The following is a 24,102-nucleotide window of genomic DNA, read 5'->3' on the forward strand; positions in this document are numbered from 1 at the left end:
ACTCAGCCTCTAATCAGGATGTCTTAGGGCTCCGTGAGGACCAGACACAAGATTACAGAGGAATCCAGGGCAGCTGGAGATCTGCAGAGCCGCTCATGTGCTTGAATACATGCTGCAGTCTGGTGGAAGCATAAATGTTAAGATACATCGAGTTTTCATCAAACACTCTTGCTTATCTCTACTTCAGAGACCAGTTGCAGGAACTATGGGCATAGTTTGTGCAGCAGACACAAACATTTCAGAGATTTTCAGCCTCCAAACTCTGCATGGAGGCAGTCCTTTGACATAGCTGTAGAAGTACAAAGCTCACACAAAAGCATCTTCATGCTAGCTTGTAATGCCAAACCTTTTTTTGCTTTATTCAGCCGCAGGAAAACAGAGAAAGCAGCAGAAACGCAGCTTCAGCAGCAGACCGTCGTCACGGCGATGCACTGGCTGACTCCTGACAGGAAATTAAACTTTGTTTTAGTTTCATGAAATGCTTGGGTTTTATGAGCATATTTAAATTAAAAAATGTAAGAAAATGTGCTTTTAAGTATTTATTCAGTATTTTATGCTCCAGTACAAATACTTACAGATACAATATTTATGTACCTAGAAACTTTTAACCTAAAATCCCCCAAAACTAAATACTTATTTTTTGTAATTATTGCAATTAATGTAAAAAAAAAAAACTTCATGTCATTTTATTTTGTGTGGACATTACCAAGCCATGTTTAAAAGGCCTATATTATGCAAGATCTACTTTTTTGAGCTTATAAGTGTATTATAATGTTCATTCTTTAGGACAAATTATCCCAAAGCGGTATTTTGATCCGGAGTATTCCTTAAAAAAACCTGTTCTCTGAGCCCCTCCCAATCCACGAAAACAAGCGCGTGCTCACTTTGTGATGCCACAAAGTGAGAACAGCCCCTTCCAGGATGAGTCTGTGCTGCCAGCTCCGTCCCCAGGTTAACACACACATCCACTGTCTCCACAGAGCTAGCAGTGATCAGCTATTCAGAATATGCACATCCATCTTTGTAAAAGTTTGGTTGTTATTTGTTTTGATGGTTGAGACCGTGATGGTTGACATCATGAAATGGTCGGCACCCACAGGGATTAAAAGGCAGAGCCTCAGAGATTGATTCGTCTTAATTCTTCTTCTTCTTCTTAATTACGGGTAGGAAAAAGGTTGTAAAAATAACTAAAATTTCTTTAAAAAGGTTTTGTATGCCAAAAGTAGAAATATTATCATATATATGGATATTGTTAACTTAGAAAGACTTAAGAATAACATGATAAAGGCCCTTTAATACTAAGGAGGAAGTACAACGCGTTGCTGTTCCTTTGAAGACCACTAGAGGCTGATGTCAAAAACTTTTAAAAATCATTATTTGTTTGAATTCTCCAATAATTGGAGTGTGTAATTGCATTAGAGCTCAAACTCGCTCCACTGGGGGGTCGTCAACCAACAGAGTTTTAAACAATTCTTTGTTGCTGCCCATTTTTAGTTTTCCGAAACATTTTTAGGAGGCAGAGCAAACATCAAAATATGTGACGTCACTGTCTGGTAGCTGGAAACCTTTTAGAGTGAAGTGTGAAAAAGTAATCAATTGGTATCAGTGGCTCCAAGGACAGAGCAGCAGACTTTAGATACGGTTTGGACTGAAACTACAATAGATGTTGGCACCTTTGTCTGCAGGCATAGGTGGTGCTGACGATCAGGGTTTTTTGCTTTATGTTCACTGGAAATAATTCATGCTCATCAAATCGATTTGGTCATTTCAGTCTATCAAAATACAGTAAAGATGATTTATCTTGGAATTTCTTTTTCTAAATTGAACTGTATCTTATTTTCTGAGTACTTAGTGGTAAATTCTATTTAAATGGATGCATATGTCCAGGTATTAATGTTGTTAATTATGGAAGCAATTCTGTAGCATAATTACAAATAAAAGTCAAGACCAGAAATGCTTTTTCGTTTTCAACATGAAGCTGCATTTCTTTGACTCAAAATTCAAATGAAAAAGCAATCCACCAAAATGCTTTTTCCTTTTTTACGTCAACACAGCTTATTCTGTCACTTAATTAAAATGATAAAGAAAATGGTATTTGACATTTCATTTTCAAAAAGTTCTCTGGTAAATGTGTAGCAACATTGATTTAGAAATGTCTAATTTGACAATTAAAATGGATTAACAGAAATGCTTTTTCATTTTCAAAATGTAACTGCATCAAATGACTCAAAAATGAAAAATCAATACTTCAAAATGCTTTTTCCTTTCATACTTTTCTTTTCATACTTTAAAACAGCTTATTCTGTGTCTTCCATCTTTTCTCCTCAGACGAAAATGCAAAGAGGGGATTGCATTTGCATTTTCACATCCACCCTGCGTACATTGTCGCATTATTCAATTCATATAAGCATGTCCAGCGGGGAGGCGGGGCGATGGCGTCACTGCTTTCTCCGTCTGTCCGGCTGCTAAGAGGCAGACATGCTAGGAGCAGTGTGGCTTTGTGTTAGCGGCAGAGGAGAGGGCTTTGTGTTTCTTGTGAACTTCTGAGGATTTTACACAGCTTCTCAGGACTACGTAGCAGCATTTCCACCTTCTGCGGTCCTGCTTCGGACACACCACGGACAAGCTTTTTCTCTTCGAACGGCAGCTGCCATAGCATTGCGGAGCGCGAAGCTCCCGATTGCTGAAGGCCCTGGAAGGAGGAAATGCTGCTGCGATCTGAGAAACCATCATATGAATTTGTGTTTCCAGTGGTGTCCAGAACAAAATAAAGTATGATGTAATTCCCACATATTTATTTGCAGCTTCGGGAGCTTCGCGCTCCGCTATGCGAAGAAATCCTAAGAAAACAAGCTTGTCCACGGTGCGTCAGAAGGAGGACAGCTATTTAATTCAGTGACAGAATAAGCAGTCTTAAAAAAGAAAAAGCATTTTGAAGGAATGCTCTTTATTTTAATTTTGAGTCAAAAAATGCAGCTTTATTTTGAAAATGAAAAAGCATTTCTGGTTTTTACTTTCATTTTTAATTATGCTACAGAATTGCTTCCATAGTTAAGTACTAACTGGTAAAAAAAGAGTTTAGGTTGAGAAGACCCAGATGGTGTTTTGTGGGGTGTTTTGTGGTTTTTTCCCATGTTCTTGTGGCATTTTTTCTGATGATGGAGAAAATCTTTTAAAAAATGATGATTACAATTATTTTTCTGAGTTTTGAACCAGGACCAGATAAGAAATGCTGTTTGATGATTGTAGTTGTCACATACAGGAATACGCAGAGCCGGGCGCAAGCTCCATTTCGATGCTTCCACTTATAGGCAAATGGATCCATGGACGTCTGTTTTCCTCGTCTGAGCTGGAATCGGCATCAAAACCCTACGGCTGGATGTTGCTCACCATTTTTTTAAAAGACCACTGGGAACGCTTTTACAACAAATCAGAAAATCCTCAGAGTGGGCCTTTAAGGTAATGGCATTTTGTTGGACCAATGAAGGAGTGGCTCATTTGAATGAGTTGGTGTGGGATCCAGCACTCTGATTGGCTGAAGCAACAGCAGAAAGGTGCTGATTGGTTGATCAGTAGTTGGTTTGTGTTGGAGGTTGTAATTTGAGTTTGCTCCCAACAGCTTGAAAGCTGTTCATTGTCTTTAACATGCATTTGAAGCATTGACTGTATTAGAGAACTGGACTGAGTGACTCCGCCCCCCTGGCATTCCAAACAGGAAGTACCTGCTGGTTTCAAGAACCTAAAATCCTATAGACTTCTATAGAGAAATAAAAAGCTGTTACTCAGTCATTCTATCTGTCAGAATAACCTGATACCTTTTGTTAACATGTTTTTGATCATTTAATTTTTTTGTGAGTAGTTCAAGGTATTCAAGTTATAAACTGACAAATCAGATGCCTGAATAATAGTAGGTGGTCTCACAAAGTGTTTCATTACAAGTGGTAGGGGTGTGGACCTCTAACAAGCTCTCTCCTGATTGGTGAGGGTGGTGTGGCTTTCAGAGAAACAATGACCTGGACAGATTTGAACCAGCCACCGCTTACTGACGTTTTCTGGCTCTGACATCGCAGCGTTTGTGTAACAAAAATGGCGATATAAAAATTTTTACATGCTGGGATACTATGTTGCTGCTACAAAATACTTGTGAGTCCAGTTCTGCAGAGACTTGATCAGGATCAGACCTTCTCTCTGATGAAGATGTGAGTGCTCCCTCTTCCATCTTTTCTCCTCAGGATCCAGGCAGAACCCTTATAAGAGGAGTCTTATCCGGTTTTTTTCTTTTTTTATATATAAAACCTGGGTTGCAGCTGTTTTTTTCACCTGGAGCTTAGATGTTTCATTTTTTTAAGGCTGACAGAAATAAAATAATTTAAAAGCAGGCATTTGATATGACTGTAACATGTGCTACCTCAGCACTTTCTCTTTCACCAAATCTTGTTTGAAAAGTTTTACCTTAAGGTCACAGTCGAGATGTTCTCGTTTTCTGCATGCTCAAACTGTGGGTTGGGTTTTCATTGCGGAATTATTTTCCAGCTTGGAGTCAGAGGCTGTAACATTAATGAGCATGAGTCAGAATTTGTGTCAGAAATGATTGTCTCCTGCCTGCACAATCTGAAATATGTCCGTAAGAGCTTCTGAATGGACCCAACAGTTCCACCTTACGGGTGGAAATACCACTCTGTGAGCCTGTTGAGAGAAAATGTTCACGCACATTTTTCTTTACGGGCACGGTGTGAGCGACAGGTGGCAGAGAAAACTCAAACACACAAGGAACGGTAAGTAAGGTGAGACGCAGGTGTGTAATACGGATCTTTCATTTTTCCAACCCTCCCTCAACCCTCCACACTGCTCAAGGAGATCATTATTGCTGTTTACATGAAAAAGTGCATGTTCTTTTCACACTCATTGCATGACACTTGCCTCTTAGAGAGCAGGAAAGTAAATGGGGAGTCGTTTGTGTGGGAATCCTACAGACATCCATCCCATGCACACGCATGCATGTAGCATTGTGTGCAGTAATTAAGGAGCCAGTGTGCGCACCTTACTAACAACTGGAGTGATGCGTTAGGGACACTGTATGACAGCATCAGTTGTACTTCATAAGTGTGTGTAACTTATGAAGTTACACACACGACCTGCACACTCACAAGGAGAACGTGCAAACTCCACACAGAAAGAATATACACACACACTCACACTTAAAAGAGTATCATCTATAAAATGTGTGTCTAAAATGTCATTTTCATGGTTGGATTTTCTGGCTGTTAGTGGAGTGGTGGGCTCCTCTGAAACCATAAACACTGAGGGACTGGGCAGGAAAAATGCAGCCTCTTCTGCCGTGTTTTGCTGCACATTTGCATTTCTATCCTGCGGTCCAACATTTGAACATATGCTTCTGCTGCAGCCAGGAATCACACCCACACACTTCCTCCATCACGTGCACAAACAGAGCGGGGAGCGTCCAGGTGGTCGAGTCCAACTGCCTTTATTTGCACTGAAAAGTGAACGCCATCATAGATCATCTGACTCCAAACTGACAGCCCCCCGTCCAAGAGAGTGAAGTGAAAAGTAGTTGTTTAAGTACACAAGATCATCTCAAAAACATCAATCTAGAGTTTTGTTTATGTTGAGTTTTATGTAAAAGAAAAATAAAGCTTTATTAAATAGTAAAAAAGCCCCTACCTGAGCCCCCACCTTAATGTGGAGGCTAGTTTTAGTGGAGGGGTTTGATTGACACTAGAAGCTAAACTGTATTAGTCTCAAGGGGGGACATTTTTCGCAAAGAGGGTCAGATTTGGTGAGGTAAAAATGTTGAAGGACCAATCATTCGACCAAACTACATTAGTTTAATAGTGTTTAATATAAATTAAGTATTTAATGAAGTTTTTTTTTTTTTACCAACCACATACTTTTCATTTCATCGCAGAAAACAAATACATCTATACAAGTTTCTACTGAAATTACTGTCAATTTATCTTTTTTTCTAAAACACAGTTCATTCCCAGTTTGCTTGTTGCAAAGGATGCTTTTCATCTTTCAACCAGCATAAAACTGTGATGGTCCAAAACTGAATTCACTTCATTTGATCAGAACAGTGTGGGTTATTGACAGAACCATGTTCATCAGTGAGGACGCTGTAACCCTTGTGCTATCCTAGACACTTAAACGTTGGGAGTTGGCAGGGGTTGACATAGCCCAGAAATTTGCACTGGCCCACAGGGCCAGTAGTTTTTGAAACTTACTGGCCCTGCCTGAAAGTTACTGGCCCGACACCGCGCATAGCGGGACCCGCCGCTTCGCAGGTGCTTGCAACTTTAGGGGGGTCCGGGGGCATGCCCCCCCGGAAACTTTTAATATGGTACAATTTGGTGCATTCTGGTGACATCACTTATTTCTACACTTTTCAATGACTGAAAATAGAGCATATCAAACTTAAATCTGCTCTAGTCTGTTTCAGATGTTTTGAAGAGAGCACTGCAGTGTAGTAGGTAACACTAGTTCAGAAGTTTTCATTGTGCTTCTAACGGCAAATATCGCAATAAATCATAAACCTTAAATGTGTTAAAACAATCAAATGGCAGCTTGAACCATTTAACGAATCAAATAAATCCCTTAATGCATTTGACCAATCGGATGGACGCCTTCACATTGTTGACCAATCAGATGGAGCCCTGTTATGTTAGATGTTTGTAACCTATGTCAACGTGGGTCATTTGGAGTATAATTTTTAAACTGGGAATGGTTATTTGGTTATTTTGCTGTTTGTTTATATACCGCAAATTATATCGTTATCGCAATTTTAATCTCTGATATCGCATATCGCGAGTTTTCCTCATATTGTGCAGGTCTAACTGAGATCATTCAGCTAACTAGAAATACTTACTGCTTACAGTGTTGTAAAGAAAAACAAAATTAAGTAGTTTAACATTCTACTGCATTTGAGTCTGAGATTCAGGTATTTGGAGTTGCCTTTAATTCTTTGACATTCAGCTTAAAGCTTAGTGCATACAGTTTCATCTTCAATGCATTCATTAAATATCTTGCTGTCCATACTACTAATTATACCCATTACTCCATCCAACATATTCCTATCTATTCCTGCCATGTCTTCCACATCTCTGACATGCTTCAGTCTCTTTTCAGTGACGGTGTCGGATTTATAATCAAATGTAATAATAACCCAAAAGCCAGGTTCCATGATCGGGGTTTGGGCCGCCGAGGCACCCGCCCTCGACTGCCACCCAAACCACATTGCACCGGCCCCTTTTGCCATCTCTCGGTCGGTGGAGTGTCCTTGCCCCAGGTGGAGGAGTTTAAATACCTTGGGGTCTTGTTCACGAGTGAGGGAAGATCGGAGCGTGAGATTGACAGGCGGATCGGAGCAGCGTCCGTAGTTATGCGGTCGCTCTATCGGTCCGTCGTGGTGAAGAGAGAGCTGAGCCGAAAAGCAAAGCTCTCAATTTACCGGTCGATCTACGTTCCAGTACTCACCTATGGTCATGAGCTATGGGTCATGACCGAAAGAACGAGGTCCCAAATACAAGCGGCTGAAATGAGCTTCCTCCGCAGGGTGGCTGGGCGCTCCCTTAGAGATAGGGTGAGAAGCTCGGTCACCCGCGGAGAGCTCAGAGTAGAACCGCTTCTCCTCCACATCGAAAGGAGCCAGTTGAGGTGGCTCGGGCATCTAGTTCGGATGCCTCCTGGACGCCTCCCTGGAGAGGTGTTCCGGGCATGTCCCACTGGGCGGAGGCCCCGGGGAAGACCCAGGACACGCTGGAGAGACTACGTCTCTCGGCTGGCCTGGGAACGTCTCGGGGGCCCCCCAGAGGAGCTGGAGGACGTGGCTGGGGTGAGGGAAGTCTGGGCATCTCTGCTCAGTCTGCTGCCCCCGCGACCCGGTCCCGGATAAGCGGAGGAAGATGGATGGATGGATGGATGGATGGATGGATGTAATAATAACCCACTGGCTTGTGCCTTCGTTGTTGCTGTTTAACATTGTTTTGTATTGAATTGTTACATTCAATAAAGTTTGAAAAAAAAAAGTAGTGAGCTCGTGCCGCGTGGTGCTCGGCAGTGAAAGCCGCGCGCGCGCAGGCGGGAGAGAAGGAGAAGTGATCAGAGGTTTCCCATAGAAACCCTTGAAGTCTGAACACAGGACTAGCAGAAAAACTAAATTATGAAGACGAGGTAAATCTACACGTTTTCGCAAAATTTACTTTATTGAAGAAGGTGAAGAATGTATAAACCGTTAGATATTTTAGTGGCCCGAGCGGACAAGTGAAAAGTAAAGTCTTGTGGTCCGCACTGCTCGAAAAACAGGACCGGGCCAGCGGACAAATGGCTATGTCGAGCGCTGGTTGGGTCATCTAGACCCACTAGACAGTGCTCAGAACCTTTTTTCTTCAATGATTTGTGATCTTCACTGGTGTCCATGGATTACATGAAATCTTTCCACCTTTATCCACCTTTGTCATGGTAGGAATAACACACCAATGTAAGTGTGGGGTCATCTGGACCCCATAGGATAGCACAAGGGATAGAGCATCGGCGTCCTCCAAGCTGCTATGGTTGGTTAAAGTCTGACATCACTGCATTGATGCCTTTTTTCCCCCCCAAAAAAAAATAAATTGTGGGTGTGGCTTTGGACAGCGATCCAAACTGTCGTTTAATCACTCCATTGCTTTGACTCTTTTCAGGACGTTCTGACTTAAAAAAACTAACACACTGTTATCTCAGTTGTGATCTTGACAGTAAAAAACAGAGTTTGCACAACAACAACACAAGTTTACTTCCTGTTTTGCCAGCTCCACATATTTGCCGGCTTGCTGAATGTGACAGATCAGGGGGGGAAAAATGTGCTGGGAGACGCTGCTGCAGTGGATGATTGATTCAGATCGGCCAGCGCTGTCCCTCAGGACGGCGGTCCCGGCCGATCGATTCGCGCCTGCCCCCCCAGCCCCTCATATTCATACAGCAGTGCTGCTGCAGAAGGATCCTGGAGTCACTTTACACAGTGACAAAGGTTCCTGCTGAGCCAACTGAGCCTTTATGAAATAATGATGAGGAAGAAAGCGGCTATTATTTTGAAATGTAATAAATTCACTAGTGTAGGGTCATGTTGCTGCTGATGGGAGACAGATTTCACACAAAGTTGGTGTCTTTTCAGATGAAGTCTTCACCAATGAACGCTGATGTCAAAATAGTCTTCTTGCTGCACCTTAGTCATCATTCCCATTTGATGCAGCACTGATCCATCTTCTTCCAAATAAGTGACTACTTTTGGGCTCCAAAGCTTCAAAACTTTAAAGATAAACCAAAAAAGATGTTTTTTTGTCAGATTCTGAGGAATCTTTTATTAATGTCCGAAAATGCCGAGTCAGTTTTTCTCACATTTCTATTCTTCAGAGCTGAACCTCTGTGCTAAAGAAAGTGCATGTATTTTAAGGTTCACGCCACTAAAATATATTGGTATAATAGAAACCAAAACAACTCCTTTGGTTAGTTAGCACATTAATAACGACACCAGTTTGATTGATCCAGAAGTTAATGGTTTCTGAGTTTAAGTTTACTTAAGATAAACCTATTTAATCAAAAAAAGTAAAAGAAAATTTGTCATTGAAAATTGTATCTCTGTTTTTTTTTTTAAATATGTTCTTGTAGCATTTTTCTGATGATGGAGGACTCCTATCAAAGAGTCTAAGCTTAAAATAGCTTTTGTGACTTTTTCCTAATTGAAATTGTTGTGAATCAGGAGCAGATAAAAAAGAAAACGTCATTTAAAAAAAGATCTCAGTTGTGATACAGCAACTGAAAAGGGCCACAAGCTACTGCTCCGCTCCATTCTGATGCCTCCACTAGTGGACATCTTTTGATCTGTTGTAGAAGTTCTCACTGGTCTTATGATTAAAATGATGACGTTTTTAGCCAATAGTTAAAACCTTTGTAGTTTTCTAGGGCTTATTAGTTTCTGCAGAGCGGCAGAAGTTCATCAGAAATTCACCTCTGAGTTGTGGGCGGGACTTTTGGTGTGGCAACCCCGACCCCCCCCCCCCCCCCCCCCCCCCCCCACTCCTCCCCGATCCAGAGTGGAGCAGGAAACCTTTAGCCCTCCCAATGTATTTTCTACATTTTTTCTGCTCCTAATTCACAACAGTTTAAATAAAAATATACTCAGGAATGCAATTTTAAGCTTAATTTTCTTAATTACCTCCATCTTTAGAAAAACGCTATAAGAACATGTTAAAAACACCAAAAACAGCATTTTTATCAGGGGGAGACTTTAAGGAGACAAAACGGCAGTTTTATCAAATCTCTGTCTATGAGGACAAGAAGATTTCTACAAAAAATCCACAAACGTTGTGCTTTTGAGCAGGAGATGGTGAGACGTGAGGAGAATTACGGCTGTAGTTAAAGAACAACGAACATGTTGGAAATGATTTCCTTTTTTATTTTCAAGGGATGTGTTTTTAATGGAAAGCTGATTGAAAAGGGGAGGTTGAGCTCCATCTGGATAAACTAATGATACTTTCAGTTGTGAAAGAAAACGGAAGCAGAGCAAAGCCAGCTGAGGGGGGGTCCTGCAGCATTTACAGCCATTTAAACTGAATCCAGAGGCCCGTCCCGGAGAGAGGGACCTGCAGTCCCCACAGAGGCTGCAAGACCAGAACAGCATGGAGGGAGGGTGGAGCACAAAACAAATTGTTGAGCAGAGCTGCAGCCTCGGCACTTTTCTCCACCCACCATAAAATCTCTGTCTTTCTTCATCATGCCAAACACTCCTCCTCTTCCTCCCCTGTTTATACCTTAAAAAAAGCTGTTTTTTATTGCATCTCCACAGGCTGCCTGCGCTCGCTTGATCTAATGCTGCTCGTGAAAAGCTGCCTGCTTCTTTGAGAGCGCAGCTATGACTTTATTACGGCGGGAGGAGGATCGGGGGAGGGAGGGGGGACATTAAACTGTAAGGAAATGTTGAGCAGCAGGGATGAATTATGAGACGAGAGATGGGAGGAGAAGTTGAAAATATGAAGAATAAGTTTGAGTAAAAGTAGTAATAATGTGGAGCGGGAAAACCTGAGAGTGATGAGCGTGGGCCCTTCAGTTCCTCGCATTTCTCAGCTGTAAAATAGACGTTTAAAGATGGAGTTTGGACCTTAAGGTTTTTTTTTTGAAGAGATTTGAACCTCTGCAGCGGAAGTCGGGACCACAGTTTGCAGCTTTTCTTGCTGGTCAAATTGAAACAAGAGGCATAGATGGATGCGCTGTTGCACCCGATGCCGCGTTTTAAATAACCGCCACAGTGTCAGCCAATCAGTTTGGCTGCAGCTCCTGTAAATCATGCACCATGACGCTCACGCACAGCCTGACTCATGCATTTATACAGAAGATATGCGGCTTCAGGGCTGCACCACCTCCCAGGAGTCTGTCTCTGATCCTCAGTACAAATTCAGTGAAAGCTGATTTCTGGAGGTCACAGGAAACAGAGCGACGGGTTGAAAGGTCACTCAAACCCTGAACTTCATCTTCCTCAGGAAGCTGAAGGTTTGCAAATTCTATGTTGGTCGATTGGAACACCCATTTTCGGAAACCTGTTGTGTCATAAAGCTGGAATCCTCTGACTGGTTCCTTGAACATGACAATGAGTTCACTGGACTCAAACGGCCTCCACTGCCACCAGTTCTCAACCCAACAGAGAACCTTTGGTTGGGGAAGATCGGCATCATGTATGTGCTGCCGACAAATCTACAGCAACTGTGTGATGCTGTCATGTTAATATGGAACAAACTCTCTGAGTTTCCAGAACCTTATTAAATCTATGCCACAAAGGATTGGGGCAGTTCTGAAGAAAAAAGGGTGTCTAACCTGGATCTAGCAAGGCGTTCCTAATAAAGTGGCTAGTGAGTGTAGATCATTCAGCATAAATGGGAAACGATGTTTTCAGATCCTGAGATATGTCTTTCAACGTGTTGGAAGACAAGATAGTGATAGATCATCTGTTGCCCCGCGACAGCCTGGTGACACGAATTTTAGTTTCGCCCAACAATAGCTAGGATAGGCTCCAGCAACCCAAAAGAGATTCAGCCAGTTTGGAAGATGGCCGAAGTGTCTGGTCAGTTTACTTGCTTCACACCACTAAATGTTAGGAACTTTTGAATTTGTTTTGTTTTTAAAATAGTCCTTTAGAATAGAAATGCATCATTGTTAATATGATCGAAAATCAGATTCATTAGCTCAAAGAAAAAAGATGCAAAGTATTGATTTCACCATTGAAATGAGTCCAAACTGCATATTTTTCCTTAATGTGTGACGAAATGAACAAAAATCTCCAATTATTCTTATAAATACACTGAAATATAAAATGGACATTTTCACATTTGTTTGTGTTCAAATATATAAAAAATCATAAAAATTCAAAAAATGTAATCCTTACTAAACAACAGTAGATATTTGAGAGAATAGCAGCCTGAAATAATTTGAAATACTTTACTACTAGATGTTACCAGTTAAATGTTTTCTGTAGCATTAAGCTTCCTTTTAAACATGAACATGATCATAACTGTTGGAATATTTAACGTATTTGAAGGACAGAAGTTTGTCTTTTGGGTTTCAGATGAAACCTGGAGCAGTTGTCTGTTTATCGAGCTTTATTTCAGGCTCCCAGACGCAGGCGGGTTTGGGATGTTATGTAATCGTCCATGCTGGCGACAGGACGAGGACCACAGGAAGTAGTCATGATGCCAGAAAGGGAGTCCCTCTGAGGGGGGGGGGGGGGGGGGGGGGGGCTGACTCTCCTGCAGTGAGAAAGAGACTGTTCATTAGACTCCCCCCCCCCCCTCCTCTTCAAAACCCTCCATTATACTGTCTCTTAAGCACGAGTGTTGTCGTTATGAGTTTTTGCTGGGCCTTCTTGCCAGGTCCTCATGGGAAATGAGAGTTTGTTCTCAACTGATCCTCCTGGTAAAATAAAGGATAATAACGTGAGATGATTACAGGATTTTTCCATTTCATAAAGGTTCATTTGAAAAATGTTGAATTTTGTTCTGTTGTTTTTTTTAAAAAAAATTAAAATGTTTTACTATGATAGATTTGAATGTTTCTGGCCTTTTCTGTCATTCTGATGATCTCGGACTATAAAAAAGGAAAACCCAAACTTTAAGTGTGATGAGAAGATCACATCCGACCAATCACGCATGTTTTTACCACAAATGTCTGCTTGTGCCTCCTCATCATTTTGTAAGCCAGCTTCCTTCTTACAAACACTTACCTGATAGGGCTGCAGAATCCAGGCAGGCACCTCCAGATTCTGACGATCCCTAAAGCGGATCTCCTCGTCAGCTTTAATCATCTCCAAGTGCTGAGTGTAACCCAGCCGATCATCATCAGTCAATGGACGGGACACCGAAAGGCAGACAAAATGGATAAATTCATTCATTCTAGGTTTTCCAACATCAGTCCATGATGATAATAGAATAACTATATAAACCTTTGCCGGATGAGTGAGGTGGGTAAACTCCACAGTGGTTTAGCACTGACCCAGGGTCACCTCCCCTCCCTAGAGCTTGAGGGTCACCTCATTCATCTTTTCAAAAAAGGTAAACTGATATGACAGCAAGTGACTTTTGATGTCTAGGTCTTGGGAGACTTCAGAAACTTCAGATCTGTGTTGAAGACTTTACAAAGAAGAGAGACACGTCTCTTTGGAAAGCCAGCGCTTTTCGGTGTACAGCAGCAGCGACTCTTACGTCACGTTTACCACACACATGTCTGAAGAGGCGGTCCTTTAGTGCATGGCCTTTCATTCACTGATGTTTTAAGCCACTAGGCTGTGACAGTGAATGATGCGTTGGACAGTATAGATGTGTGTCGCTCATCCTCCAGTAATCCAGTGCAGTCTATGTAACTGCCAACCAACGATGTCTGTGGCCCAAGCAGGAGCTCTGTTCAGAAGGGATAGACTTCTCCAGCAGGTATCGATCCAGCGCTGACAATCATCTGCCCTCCTGTGAGATGCTTTCCAGCCAAAACGGTCTCAGCCTCTCTACTGTCAGACACATGACGTACATAAGAAGACATAATTAGGCATTATTGTCTTCTGTTGTAGTTTCATCCACACAAATGCTGAAAGATTGACTTGTAGTGCTGCACAAAGCTGTTCTTCACTATCAAGTGACGTACCTTTTCACTGCTGATGAGTCCCGCTCCATAACTGTGGCTATGGCCTCTTTTACTTCCTCTTTTAATACAAAAATTAAACCAAGTTTACATGATGGAATATCTGACTGCCCAACTACAACTAAGAATGGATGTCATTTTTAAAAGATGGATGGGAACGATTACTATGTCTTTGAACAACTGTCGTCGTCCTAAGTTCCTCATTTTGCACCTGTACATGTAACTATGTGACTTTACCTTCTAGATTTGTATATCTGCTGGAATATGAACAATCTCAACGTGTGTTTTTGTTTCAGTTGTGTTAATTTCCTGGATCTCTGCACTTAGTAAAAAAAAAGTAAAAGTAAAAAACAACACATGGATGCATCAAAAGCATAAAAACATTAACCCGTTAAAACATGTGCAGTGCTGCAATTGATACAATCAAGACTTAGTTTTTAAAAAAAGGTAAAACTGGTCACAGATTTCAAATCGGTGAGGGGTAAATTCCAGAGTCTTTTCAGGGCAGCCTGAGCAAAAGAGGTTTTTCCAGAAACAGACCTTACAATTTCCACTTAAGACTGATCAAGAGACCTGCTGCAAGTTTGGAATTTACTAGTGCTAGGTGCTAGTTCATTAAAATAGCTTAAAAAGCTAAACTGGACAAATTAATAGATGTTAAAAAGTTGTATTTCAGTCAAATGTGACAGTCATCATATTTAATTGGATTTTGGTCTAAGATCTTCTGTGTCCAATGGTTGGATTGTGACCAGACCTTAAAACGAGAAAATGGGAAAAGATCAAAGAGTTTTAGAGTGCGCTGCATTCAAAATTGCAGAGCGAGACCGCTAAAGGTGAACCACGATATAGTGAGGGAACACCGTATTTTAGTCTATTCTCTAAATGAATATTTCAACCACACACAATTGTAATGAATAATAAAACAAACTATGATGCACCAGGAACCATTTGTGCACCAGGGCTTACATTCATTTATTCTTTGTGTAAAGTCTGATGTTTGAACATTGGCGTTTAGTGGAAATTGCTCCTTTTGTCATCATCCTTCAGTGGTCTTTTGAGGAACTGCAATGTTCTTCCTGGCTTGCTTTGAATCCGGGACCGGAAGGTGGGGGCTTAATCTGAGCCTGCCGGCCTCTCTGCAGTTTATGATTTATCTCCTCCTTCTATCAGCGTGTCACTTTTTACTGCCTCCATGAATCCCTCAGCTCTAAACCTGCTGCTGTAAACGGTGTGTGTCCTTTATGTCTTTGTATGCCGTCATGTTTCAGAGGCGGCATCTGGCTGACATGCTTCCAGACATGTGAGGGGCGGGGCTCAAACCTTGGCAATATTCACAGTTTTTGCGGCGTCTTTGGTTTCATGTCGGAATCAGGCGCTGTGCCCTCACACACGTCTCAGGGTTTATCTCCACGCTCGTTGATGTGTTTTCGGACCAATTGGCTGCTCGTCCTTTGCAGCATCCCATGTTCCACCATTTGTCAGCTGGCAGCGGCAGAAGTCACATCTCCGCCTCACTGCTGGCTTCCACCTGTCTGCTTACTCAGAACAAGCTGCTGGCAGCCGAAGCAGGGATTTTCTCAGCAACCTTCACACATGATGAATCATCCTCGGCCTCCTCCAGAGCTCCTGGCTTTGCTGCGTCTTTCACCTGATGCTGCGTGCTGTTTGCTGCCCCGCCTCAAACCCGCAGCTTTGCTTCCCATTTCCACCCATGTGTCCTGATGAGCTCTCATGATTCACCATGAGCACGACTTCAGTCTGTGGTGATCTCAGCCGGTCTGTCTGTGAAAAAACATAGAGAATAACTACAGGTCCTGCACTTCTCATCAAAGAATACAAAAATCATAAGTTAATAAATTCTGAATATTTTTCATTTATTTACATTTCTAGGCTTTAACTTCGTCAGGTTATGTTGTCAAATAAAGAATCTAGTCTTGGTAGGACTGCTTTAGACTGTTGTTAGATGTTAGGATAATGTTTTCACAAAGTCCAGTTTTAATTCGAAATATCTCCCTCATTGCAGCGCATGGTTTTGACCTAAATCTACGTTCACACAAAGTGGTCACTTTCAATAAAAACTCGATATAAACGCACCTTCATGTGCATTTCGGGCGTCCGCATTCAGAACTCTTGCGTTCAGACGAAGCTATGCAAGTTTTCACAACTGTTTTCAGGCTTTACGTACAAAACAAGACCGCTATTGAAAATTAAACCAAGTTGTACTTCGACCAATCAGACTCTGATTTGGTACCAAGGTATGGATGGCGTCCCTTTTAATACACAGAAGTGCCAACCAACCATTTCATGGTGGATCATGAAATGGTTGGTTGGCACGATCCCGTGTGGGTGTCTGGGGGGCCCTGGCTGCCACTGCTGCTTTGCCTTCAGGGGGATTTTTGGTGTGGGGGGCTCCATGATCCACCACAGTAGAACACGAGCCATCAGGAATATTTTTAACATTTGAGTGTGTGTGTGTGTGTTGACAGGCCCCGCCCCTTTTGACAAACATCTACACTTGACAGAAACGATGATAAACCTCAAATAAAATTGACCAAGGAGAAGAAGTTATTGTGTTTTTTTACGCAGATGGAATTCTATGCCACCAAGTCTTATAAATCAGAATAGAGCTGTGAGAGAAAACGCAGCAAGATTCACCAGATTTGCTTAACGTCAACATCTCTTACCAAGCATCTTCCAAGAAGCCCCTCCCAGATTTTCCAGTGTGAACACTATGGGCTAAATGTGTACTTCAAATGCCCTGTTCCAATTTTAGGAGTATGTGTATATATGTCAGACATTTTTGCTTCACATTCATCATTCAGACTTTCAAAATAAGACTTGTATTTTCTATGTGTGTGGAGTCAAAGATGTGTGAGCTATAGAAGCCATGCCCGTTCAGCCCACCACAAGCAGACAGAAGCTATAGGAAGTTCCTGAGCGCTGTTAGGATAAAAGGTCAAGCGGAACATTTTTCATTTCTTTTCCTGGAGAGTCTTCCACGTCCTCCCATCCTGTTGAAGCGGGGGCAGCTAATTATTTGGCCTCCTTGATGGTTTCTGGTCGACAAAACTGGTGCAGCTCCACAGCAGAAATGAGACTGTGGAGGAAAAGCAGTGACAGCTTTAATTTATTGCTTCACAGAAAGGTTTGTTTTCATCAGACAGGCAAAAGACCTTCCTCTGTTTGGTTCAAAAGGGCAGAACTCGGAGCAGAAACTTCACTTAAACCTGGACATGAGGTGAAAGCTTAGTGGCCAGGCAGGTAATTATATTCTCTCCCCCTGTTTGAAACAGAGGAGTTCAACTTTCATACAAGTGTAAAAACTTTGACCGCTCCTGCATGAAGATGATGAGTCTTCCTCCAGCTCCGTGTTTCACCTTCATTTGTGAAACATTAACAGCAGAAGCGCTACAGAGACGGAGCCCCCATCTTTACATAACCTTTAACAGGCGGACCCGGGCCGAGCTGCGTGACCTTTACCCAACGCGGTAATGTTTCCCACAGGAGGAATTAGTTTCTCAGCTTTAACCCAGTCGCAGTTTGCCTTCATTTGTTGGGAGAAATTGTGCAGCCTGCAGGTAGTAAATGGCATTTGTGCTTCAGCCTGAAATCAGAAGATAGAGCGGCGGGCTGCTGCTTCTGCACACTCGTCTCTGTTTGTGCCAGTGTAACATGATTCCAGCAGCAGCGCTGATTTAGAAACAATAATCCATTTTGCTGCAATGCCCCTGCAATGCAACACCCACCCTTTAGCGATGCACCCTGTATGTCAGTGAGACAATATTTAGGTGTCATGATGGAGAGCCGTGGCTGAGGGGGGTGCGAGTCCAGGGCTGCTTTTTCTGTTCAGAACTGTAATTATAACCAGAGCTTTGGGCTGCAGCTCTCTCATCTAACCCTAAACAAGGTCCTGCACCTTTGTTTTCCCTCCTTACAGACAAGTTCTGCTCCCCCACCACACTACCCCACCCATGTTAAGTGAATTGACAGAAGCAGGTCTAATTGATCAGCAAACACCTCGACCCACAGCAAACCTCAGAGCAATGTGTGAGCCAAAAGAGTCAATGTGCGACTTTAGGATATGGAAACTAGTGTTTTTTTGGTTTGGCTGCCCTACAGCATCCAAACTGAAACAGGGAGACAATCACCTTATTTTCCACACTTGAAGGCACACCGGACTATAATGTGTATAATTATGGAATGGTATATGTTTGCATTGATGTGATGTATAAGGCACACAGAACTATAAGGCGTATTAAGCAAGTCCGTCAGTCAGACTTTGTTTATTGCTTTCACAGTATCTCTAAACTTTGCTTGTACCACACTACAAGAGTGGTCTCCAACCCTGTTTCTCATGTTCAGTCAATCAGAAACTGGGTCTTACCTAATGCAGCTAATCAGCAATTACTGAAGCGTGGGTCAGCTGCAAAACAAGCAGGGCCGTAGCTTACAAGGAACAGAGATGGAGACAGTGACGTGCGGTGAGGTTAATGGCTGGTGAGGCACTGACTCCTCTGGAGTCAGATTTACAATTGAAAGAACTGAATATTTCACCATTCATCCAACAGCAGGAAGCAGCATATAAGACACACACAAGAAGATATTTGTCCAGCAGAGCATATTTCTTTTATAAATGGATAGAACACTCTTCTTCTGTATAAACTATTCATATGTACTGGAAAAAAATTAAAGTATACAGATGTGTTCAGCACACATATGACCCTCAGTAACTAATTCTGGTATTTTTCCAACTTCAAATTCTGCTGCTTTAATCAGTGTTATTGAATGTTGTCTGTGAAAATGATCATAAAAGTAAAAAAAAAATTTACTTAGATTTTTTTCCACTTACTCCCATGTTATGCTACTTCCTGCAGCATAGCCAAATACTGGAAAATAGTATGTAATGTATTTGTACACAATTCCAAGTTCCATTTCTTTTAATACATTTTGGACTTTCTAGTGTTTAACTTGTCTGATGTTCTTGTAATTACAGTTTACTCCTGCCATGCTAAGATTTTTAACATTATACCATTCAATGATGTATGGATGTGTTGTGCTTTGGACATACATAAACCTCATGTTGTATTTTGCAGATTAACCTTTTTTTCCCAACTGTATTTACAGTGGATGTCAAATTTCTGATCATTTTTAGAGTCACACCTGTAGGTCAAGCTGATCAAAGGAAGTCCCTGGAGGATACTTAATGTTTGACAAAATAAAAAAGGTTTAAAGCTTGATGTCAGATTCTGACTCATGATCTTCATTAAGACCAAAGGTAGCAAGTGTTGTTTGTTCACGTCTTTATGACCATGATATTAAACTTTTTCCCACTACCTGTTTTTGTTTAAACGTTGTCTTTTCTTTTGTTCTTGGTTAATATATTGTATAGTTGTAGTGTAGTGGGTACTCTGGTGGTTTTCAATGATCCAGGGTTGAATGCTTTTAGGTTCCTCATGTTTTCATTGGCCATATTGGGCTGTTTTCTTAATGACATTTTTTTGCTTTTCTTGAGGCAGTTTTGTCTTTTGTTTATGTCCTGGACTCTGATTCTAATCGCTGCTGTGTTTCCAGCTCCATGGACCAGTCACCGTGATGCTTGGTTCACCCACTCTCCCCTACCTTCAACCCTGGGGCCGCCCCTTACTTCAGCGGCTTCTGTCAGAGTTCTGGACCAGTGGCAGCACAGCATCGTGGCATGTCTCGTACAGAAGGCTCAGCACAGACATCCCTCAGCCTGTAATTGGCCACCAGTCAGTGGAGGTGTTGGGGCACCGTTACCCCAGGGATGACTTCACCAACGTTACTCCAAAGATCTTGGCCAAAGTGGGGCGCAACCTTCACAACCAGCCGTATCATCCACTGTGGCTGATCAAGGAGCGCATCAAAGCTCATTTTTACAGGTCAGAAGAGCATCAGTTTCAAAGCTGAGAGGATCCATGGAAGAGACAGAAACCAGTTAGTCTGTACTGTTTCTGCTTTCTTCTTTCCTTAGCAATTACATCGGGCCAGGAGGCAACCCGCTCTTCTCTGTCCACGACAACCTGAGTCCTGTAGTGACTGTGGAGCAGAACTTTGACAGGTCAGGAGCTTCAGGTTTCTCCTGACATAACAAAGATGAACCACAGAACAAGCACTCTCCCAAATAACATGTAGTGTGGTGGTGTTGGTGAAAGAGAAAGTTTCTGCCAGAAGTTTCATTTTTATTTTTGCCTTCAGCACTTCTTTTCAGGCCAACACCAGGCCCTGAGGGCCGGGGTTGGACTTGTTTTCCAAATATTTTGTTCCACTCATTGAGATTGCCTAAATTATAAGTCCAAGTTCATTAGAAGATAAAAGAAAAAGTCTTTGGTTAAAAAAATAAAAGCATGACAGCAGCATGTCGTGATGATTGTTCAGAATTTCCTGATGTCTTTAACTCTGCCCCTCAAGATCCACCTTCTTGCTTGTTTTCCAAACAGTTGTCTTATCCAAATACTTTGGTGTGTTCAGTCAAACAAAATGTAGAATCAGTTAAGAGGCACAGATTGTTGAAAACCAAGCAGGAAGGTAGATCTTAATGACCAGGGTTGAAGTCTGCTAGTTAAAATGACTGTGACACTGCTTGTACTATAGTCTTCAGTACAAAAAAACTAACACTTATCTTTAAATGGTTAAAAAAAAAATTCTGGTCATGCAAAGTGGTCTGAACATTTGTTCTTTGTTTTAATCATACACTTAATAAACTAACAGGATGCCAGCTATCAAGGCATGTAGCTCAACCTCCCTGCTTAGACTAAAGCCTCAATCACATGCGTTTGTACAGCAGTTAAACCGTACAAATGCTGTGGGATTTTGGGTGGTCCGTAGAGGGTCGTAGAAAAGAGCGACTGCATCTTTAGAGGAGCACAGGTGTCTTGGAGTTCCCTTGAGGCTCATGTGGACACTTTAAGGGACAAGTGAAAGTACCAGTGTTGTGTGGTAAATGTGTCTGTAAGGATAATGTAAGTTACTCCCATTTATGACGTACTGGTACGTACTGGAACGTACTGTCGTTCTGTGCCCTTCCACAGCACTACTCATTAGTAAAGTGGCTCCTCACTGATCGTGTGTGAATGCTGCATACACCGGTTGTGCAGGTCCTCTGTAAGTGCCCGTAGGATGTCCACACAAACAAAACTCTGTCTGTTTTCAGTCAGGCTACACACTTATCACTTAAACAGCGCAATCCACAGAAGTAGGGGGGGGGGGAGGGGTAAACAACACCCCTACTTACCCTTATGTGTTTTATACGTGTTCACTATGGCCTGTTCCCTGCACCATGCCTGTAGAAAAATGGGGATGAACATTTTCGCTCTAAGGGCTCACCAAGGGATAAACAATCTTTATATTAGTTATATCGCTTCTCCTCAACCATAGGGAGCTAAAAAGTTAATCCATCCATTTTTTTTAACCCTTTCGGGGTCAAGGGGTTGCTGGAACCTGTCCCAGCTACTGTTGGGCAAAGGTGGGGGACACCCTGGATAGGTCCCCCTTCTGTCAAAGGGCCATACGGTCCCTCCCACACACAAAGGGACAGTTACCAGTTAAACTACGAAGCATGTTTTTGGACTGTGAGAGGAAGCTGGAGTGCCCGAAGAAAACAGGCTCCGCATGCAAAAGGAAAACATGCAAAGTCCACACAGAAAGGTCCTAGCCAGAATTTTAACAAGGGCTTTCTCGCTGTGAGGCAAAAACGCTAACCACTGGGTTAAATATACAATTTTTCTGTAAAAAATAAAATAATTCATTGACCTTCATCAGACTGTTTGACTTCATTTCAGTCTAGGTTTTTGGATGTAAGGATGAGCCTTGAGCAGGGAGTAGACCTCAAAGTTCAAGAGTGAACCTGACACAGATTCAGAATAGTTCTTTAGTCTGTTAAATGAACAGTTGTGTGTTTGTCTGACAGTTTGCTGATCCCACCCGATCACTCGAGCAGAAAACAAGGAGACAACTACTACCTTAACCGGTAAGTGTTTGTGAAGCCCAGACACACTGTCTGCAGTGTAGTAAGCATTTCAAACCAAGAGTTTACCCATAGAGGTCCATAAAACCTGCTTTGTTTTCAATAATCAAGTGAACCTTCCCAATATTAGTGCTTTTGGCTAACGCTCTTCTTTAAAGACTTCCTTTTTGTGTTAAGAAATATGATGCTGCGCGCTCACACGTCGGCCCACCAGGCGGAGCTCGTCAGGTCTGGCCTGGATGCCTTCTTGTTGGCTGGAGACGTTTACAGACGGGACGAGATTGATGCCAGTCACTACCCAGTCTTCCACCAGATGGAAGGAGTCCGGCTCTTCACCAACCACCAGGTTTGGGCTCAGAATCAGATCAGGATCCCACAGTAGCCCTTAACTCGAGGTCAGGTGAGGGCAGGATCATGGAAGGACCAGTAAATGAAGGGCTTTATCCTCAAAGTCAATTCTCTTCACCATGAACTCTGCAACCAAACTCCTCCACCAGTAACACTACCCTTTGGTTTTGTCTTTGATGTTTCTTTGATACCTAAAGGTACAGAGAAACTGGGGGGGGGTAGTATCTGCGTTTAAATCCTAGTCTCAGCTGGTCATTGTGCTTTTGGCAATGCACTCAAGCCAGTATCATTTCCAGGGTTATGATGGAACAACTAGACTCCGACCTGAACTGGAATACATTTGAACAGAATAAAACTGGCTGGGTCTGGCCCAGTTGTGTTACTTTACTGAACGTGTTACTTTCCGAGTTTTATACTTTTATGGAGATTTGTTGAACAAAACAAACTGAATTTTGTAAATTTCAGCGTTTGATCCCCCCGTGTGTTTTAGGGTAAACAAATGTTTTATGGGTGGAAGAAGCTTCGAGGCTGAAAGCCTCTCTAACCGCTCCTGACCTCTGACCACAATTCTCTCATCTCCCAGCTTTTCTCAAAGGTGCATAATGGTGAGGACCTGTCACTGTTTGAGCGTGGGGGCCGCCGCACGCCGCAGAAGCAGGAAACACACTCTCTGGAAGCAGTGAAGCTGGTGGAGTTTGACCTGAAGCAGACGCTGACGCGCCTCGTCTCTTACCTGTTTGGAGCAGGTCAGGCCAGCAGGACTTCTGGACATTAAAGAAGCGTTCAGATTCTAAACCCTTCTCTTCTACCCATCAGATGTGGAGGTCAGATGGGTCGATTGTTACTTCCCCTTCACTCACCCCTCCTTTGAGTTGGAGGTGCGTTTCCAGGGGAACTGGATGGAGGTGCTGGGCTGTGGGGTGATGGAGCAGGAGCTGCTGAACTCAGGTCAGAGCACATAGAACAAGTCACGTCTAATGCCATGTTTGTGAGGGAGGTGGGCATGCGATGGGCTACATGCACACATTACCTCCGCATTTGATGAAAGACCAATCATTTTTGGTTTAAAGAGTTCATGGCGGAAGGGTGTTGTTTACATGAAAATCGCTGAGTCTTTGGAGTTTCCTAGATGTCCTCTGAAGCTTCCTAGAGTCACAATAAATCAAACCTGGCTCCAGAAGGACACATGTTTACGTGACACATGTTATTGTTGTGTTCATGCCCACCACAGAAGTGTAAGCATACGTGTCTAGACTCGAACAAGCGACAGTAAACCTATATCGTATCAAACAATACTGTCTTGAAGACCTCAACATATTTGTAAAAACACAACCTACATACTTATGTCTGGGGCGGCCGTGATGCAGCGGTAGGGCGGTCGACCCCTGATCGGAATATTGCAGGCTCGATTCCCACTTTGCCCGTCCACGTGTCAAAGTGTGCTCGGGCAAGACTCAGAACCCCACCTGGAAGGTTGGCTCCAGTGTTTGGCAACGGAGCCGCCACCAGTGTGTGAATGGGTGTGTAAATGTCAAAGTCAAAGTCAGGTTTATATGTCAATTTCTTCACAAGTGCTTGACATACAAAGGAATCGAAATTAC

The 24,102-nt window shown here is 42.6% G+C and overlaps 1 protein-coding gene across 3 annotated transcripts in view; it reads left to right on the forward strand.

Annotated features, from left to right (window-relative positions):
* Positions 1-24,102, forward strand: part of fars2 (phenylalanyl-tRNA synthetase 2, mitochondrial) — a 126,468-nt gene that overhangs the window by 8,531 nt on the left and 93,835 nt on the right. For all 3 annotated transcript variants that reach the window (XM_004080815.5, XM_023949894.2, XM_078938905.1), the window contains exons 2-7: positions 19,741-20,069; positions 20,162-20,248; positions 22,097-22,156; positions 22,331-22,499; positions 23,085-23,247; positions 23,318-23,449. In XM_004080815.5, coding sequence (XP_004080863.1) covers positions 19,762-20,069; positions 20,162-20,248; positions 22,097-22,156; positions 22,331-22,499; positions 23,085-23,247; positions 23,318-23,449 — 919 coding nt within the window. In that variant the 5' untranslated portion in view covers positions 19,741-19,761. The remainder of the gene's footprint in view (positions 1-19,740; positions 20,070-20,161; positions 20,249-22,096; positions 22,157-22,330; positions 22,500-23,084; positions 23,248-23,317; positions 23,450-24,102) is intronic.

Source organism: Oryzias latipes, chromosome 20 (assembly GCF_053564925.1).
Source record: "Oryzias latipes strain Hd-rR chromosome 20, Olatipes_Hd-rR_3.1".
Classification (NCBI taxonomy): Eukaryota; Metazoa; Chordata; class Actinopteri; order Beloniformes; family Adrianichthyidae; genus Oryzias; species Oryzias latipes.